This window comes from Neophocaena asiaeorientalis, unplaced genomic scaffold (genome assembly GCF_003031525.2).
Source record: "Neophocaena asiaeorientalis asiaeorientalis breed wild unplaced genomic scaffold, Neophocaena_asiaeorientalis_V1.1 scaffold629, whole genome shotgun sequence".
Lineage (NCBI taxonomy): Eukaryota > Metazoa > Chordata > Mammalia > Artiodactyla > Phocoenidae > Neophocaena > Neophocaena asiaeorientalis.
In genome coordinates, this window is record NW_020175468.1 from 1,209,032 (window position 1) to 1,213,856 (window position 4,825).

General features: G+C 56.6%; 1 protein-coding gene across 1 annotated transcript in view; it reads left to right on the forward strand.

Annotated features, from left to right (window-relative positions):
• Positions 1-1,216, forward strand: part of CTU1 (cytosolic thiouridylase subunit 1) — a 7,093-nt gene extending 5,877 nt beyond the window's left edge. Inside the window, exons 5-6 of the mRNA XM_024768217.1 lie at positions 10-201; positions 260-1,216. Coding sequence (XP_024623985.1) covers positions 10-201; positions 260-469 — 402 coding nt within the window. The 3' untranslated portion in view covers positions 470-1,216. The remainder of the gene's footprint in view (positions 1-9; positions 202-259) is intronic.
• Positions 1,217-4,825: the final 3,609 nt, after the last annotated feature.

Here is a 4,825-nt window from a genome sequence, read left to right on the forward strand (position 1 = left end):
CTCTGCCAGGCCTGCGCCCTCCTGGAGGGCCTGAACCGCGGCCGGCCCCGCCTGGCCATCGGCAAGGGCCGCCGGGGGCTGGACGAGGAGGGGCCGCCGGGTCGCCGCGGGAGCCATAGCCGTCCGGACCCCCGACTTCGGAGCCCATCCCCGGCTTCTAGAGACTCCAGTTCTCCGCTGGGATCCGACGACGACGTGGGAGTGCGGGGCCGCCTGTAAATGACACTGTGAAGGAACCCGAGTTACCTTACTCTGCCAGGCCTGCGCCCTCCTGGAGGGCCTGAACCGCGGCCGGCCCCGCCTGGCCATCGGCAAGGGCCGCCGGGGGCTGGACGAGGAGGGGCCGCCGGGTCGCCGCGGGAGCCATAGCCGTCCGGACCCCCGACTTCGGAGCCCATCCCCGGCTTCTAGAGACTCCAGTTCTCCGCTGGGTTCCGACGACGACGTGGGAGTGCGGGGCCGCCTGTAAATGACACTGTGAAGGAACCCGAGTTACCTTAGCCCGGGCTTCGGTGTGAGGTTGGGAAGGGGTCGGAACCCCTTACCTGTGGTCCTGCAGAAGCTGGGGCTCTGGGCTCCTGGGGCTGCGGAGGACTCCTGGGTGTCTGGGGGACCCCTGGGCCTCAGAGAGGAGAGAACTGTACAACTTTCCATTCCTGAGCGAGTGGGAATTAGGGGGCTGCTTGCCTGTACCTCTGTGGGGCTCTGGGCGTGCTCAGATAGTCCTAACCCTTCTTGAGCGCCTACTGTGTGCCTGATGTTTCATGTTTGCCTGCAGTGGGATAAGCAAAACCATGTAACTTGATGGGCACGTCAGTTACAGCAATCGTGATGCTTCTGTGTGAGCGCTGTGTACAGGGCAGGCGCTGGATCATCTCATTTCATCCTCACCACGATCTCATTGGCCGTAGCCTGAGCCCCATAACTGGCCTGAGGTCACCTCGCTGGAGCCCCAACTGGGGGCTCACACCCAGGTCTGCCTGGTGCTCCTCAAGACGGTGTATTTAGCCCTTACCCCCCCTCTCCCCGCCCACCACCACCTGAATCTCTGTGTGATGGGTGGGGAGCCGCTGGGTGAGCTGCCCAGACCTCAGATTTCCGGAGGCAGAGCTGGGTGAACCTGGGTCAGTGGCTTAACCTCTCTGGTCTTCCATTTCCTCCTCTGAGAATGGAATCAAAGCCTCCTAGCAAAGCACTGTTGTGAGTATTTGATAAAGCACTCAAAGTGCTGGCGCACGTGCTGCGCGAGCTGGGCCCGCGCCTGGGCATCTCGCTGCACCTCGTGGCCGTGGACGAGGGCATCGGCGGCTACCGAGATGCGGCGCTGGCGGCCGTGCGGCGGCAAGCAGCATGCTGGGAGCTCCCGCTCACCGTCGTGGCCTACGCAGAGCTCTTCGGGGGCTGGACGATGGACGCCGTGGCCCGCAGCACGGCCGGCTCCGGCCGCAGCCGCTCCTGTTGCACCTTCTGCGGGGTGCTGCGACGCCGGGCGCTAGAGGAAGGGGCGCGCCGCGTGGGAGCCACGCACGTCGTGACGGGTGAGCGCAGGCGCGGTGGGAGGAACGGGCGCATGCGCGGGCGAGGGGTGGCCATAAGCCCACTGAGGCGCATGCCCCAGAGGTCGTAAAGGAGACTGCGTATATCCTAATTGGAGACGCTAAAATAGGAGGCGGGGCTGTGCATGCGCACTGAAGGTTCGTAGTATGTGCGTGTCCTTAGGATGGGCATGGTAAGCTTTTGAGTCACTGCCATCATCTTTGTACACACACGCTGGCAAATAGAGGGGTGGTAGGGTACTCTCTAGGGGCTAGGGCTGTGGTTCTCTGCGCTTTTTTTTTACACCACCACCTGAATCTCTGTGTGATGGGTGGGGAGCCGCTGGGTGAGCTGCCCAGACCTCAGATTTCCGGAGGCAGAGCTGGGTGAACCTGGGTCAGTGGCTTAACCTCTCTGGTCTTCCATTTCCTCCTCTGAGAATGGAATCAAAGCCTCCTAGCAAAGCACTGTTGTGAGTATTTGATAAAGCACTCAATAAGTGGTGTCCAACTTCGTTGTTCACATTAAAGTTCGGCCCCCCGGGGGGCTCTGGGTTGCAGGGTTGCCTCCCTGCCGGTCCAGACAGGTGTGAGGCTCAGAAACTTCCTGCCTGACCCCTGGGGAGACTTGGTGTCCTCAGTCCCACCTCCAAGCTGTGCTGGGCTGGTTCCTTGTCAGGAGTGCCCTCCTTTCCCATCTTCCAGCTCACATCCTCCAGGGGCCTCCTGGAAGCATCCCTGATTCTCTCCTCCCACCCTGCCCAGCCCAGGACATTAGGACTCTCCCAAACCCCAGCCCTTGGGTCCTGTCCTCCAGCCATCCACACTCTTTGGGGCTCGCTTTTCCTAATTAGATTGGGCTGGAAGGCAGGGACCAGAGGCCCCACCTCCTCCGTGAGTTAATTGAGCATCAGGATAATGATTCATTCGACAAACGTTTATTGAGCACCTCATCTGTGGCCCATGTGCCAAGTGCTAGGAATACTGCAGTGAGCAAAAGACAAAAAGCCCCTGCCCCCGTGAAGTTCACAATCTGGGAGAAACAGACAATAAGTCAATAAAAATAAAATGTCAGATAGTGATTAATGCAACAAAAATAAAGCAGGATAAAGAGGGAGGGAGACAGCAAGAGCCAGTGTCCATAGGGGTCAGGGCAAGGCCTCTCTGAGGAGGTGGCATTTGAGCTGAGACCAGAATAAAGCAAAGGAGTGAATTATAAAGCCATCTTGGGGGAGAGCTTTCCAGGCAGAGGGAACTGCCGATGCAAAAGCCCAGAGGTGGGAATAAAGTTGGTAAGTCCAGGGAACAGCAAGGAAGTGTGGTCAGGGCGTAGTGGGCAGGGAGAAGAAGAGCAAGGGTTGAGATCAGGTGGTAGCCAGGGCTGGTCCTGCACCATCTCGCAGAGGCAGGAGCCCATCTCCGTTTTCTAAAAATCCCTGCAGCTGCGGTGGAGAGAACGGGCTCTAGGGGGCGCAAGATGATCACGGTCAATTGGAATGATTCTAGCGCACCAGGCACCGCGGAACGCTCCTTCCTTGCGTTTTGATCCCCAATTTTACAAAGGGTAAATTTTTGACTCAGAGGGGTGAAGTGACTTTCCCAAGGCCACACAGCAGCAAGTCAGTGAAGGAGCTAGGGCTCTTGAACCTTTTTGCTATGCCGCCTGCTGGAAGCAAGAGGACCTGGGCCCTTGTTGCAGGTCGGCCACTGATTCACCCTGTGGTTTTGGGCAAGGGACTTTTCTGTAACCGAGTTTCTACCGTCACACCTTCACACCAGGAGGTGGGTGGTTGGTTAGATTTCTGTTGTGGTTTAGAGTAGCACTATCCAATAGGAATATAATGCGAGCCATATGTGTAATTTCAAAATTACGAGTAGCCATATTTTTAAGGGGGGGAGGGGCAAATTTAATAATGTATTTTATTTGACCCACTATATCCAAAATATTACTATTTTAACATGTAATCAATATTTAAAACCTTGAGGATGGGACTTCCTGGTGGCTCAGTGGTTAAGAATCCGCCTGCCAAGGCAGGGGACATGGTTTTAGCATCCCTGGTGGGAAGATCCCACGTGCCGCGGAGCAACTAAGTCTGTGTGCCACAACTACTGAGCCTGCGCTCTAGAGCCTCCGAACTACAGCTACTGAAGCCCACGCGCCTAGAACCGGTGCTCCGCAACAAGAGAAGCCACAGAAATGAGAAGCCCGCGTACCACAAGGCAGAGTAGACCAGAGAAAGCCCGCGCCTAGCAACGAAGACCCAGCACAGCCAAAAATAAATTAATTAATTAAAACCCCGAGGGTGTTTTACCTTTTTCTGGTACTAAGTTTTCAAAATCCGGTGTGTATGTTACACTTACAACCCGTCTCTATTCAGATTCAACCACGGTTCTGTGGCAAATGTGACAAGAGGGCCTCGAGTGGGAGCTGGGGAAAATGCTGTTCTCAGCTCCAACCACAAGGGGGTCACTGTGACCACACCTTGCATTGGGTGGCCATTGACGGAAGAGCAAAGTCTTTCCTTCCGCTGCCTGGCTGGGGAGCTTTGCTCTCTCCTCCCACCTCCCCACCGGTCCCCCTGGCCTGAGCCAGCCTCCAAGGGCGAGAGACACAGTCTGGCAGAAACCTGAAGGTCCCCTGTGAACACTGGAAACCTTCCATGACCTCAAGATCCATGTGTACATTCATTCATTCATTCATTCTGCAAATATTTATGGAGCACCCAATTTGTGACAGCAATGAACAAAACAAAAACCTGCCCTCATGGGAGAGGCCAGAAAAGGAGGAAAATAAGTCGAGTATGTAGTGTGTCAGATGGTGATAAACTGATTAATCGGGGGATGGGAAGCATGCCACACATGTATGTAGGGTGGATACGGCAGACCTCGAGGAGAAGATGACATTTGAGCAGAGACCCACACAAGGTGAGGCAGTGGGCTCTGCGGATTTGCGGGAAGGGCGATGCTGGCCAGGGTACAGCATGTGCACATGCCAAGGGAGGCAGGCGAGTGGTGGAGCAGGTAACTGGAGGAGAGAGGTAAGAGGGGCCAGACTGCACGGGCACAGCTGTGATTTTGAGGCGGAAGCCACGGAGATTTTGGAGCAGAGGAGTGATAAAGGATCATCCCTTTATTCACGAAGCCAACATTTGCTGGCATCTTCCAGGAGCCAGGCCCTGCACGGGGCACTGGGGAAACAGAGCTGGATGAGCCCCAGTCCCTGCCCGCAGTGGGCTCTCTGTCGGATGGGGGAGGTGGCACGGACCGACACTGGCAAATCAAGACCCAAA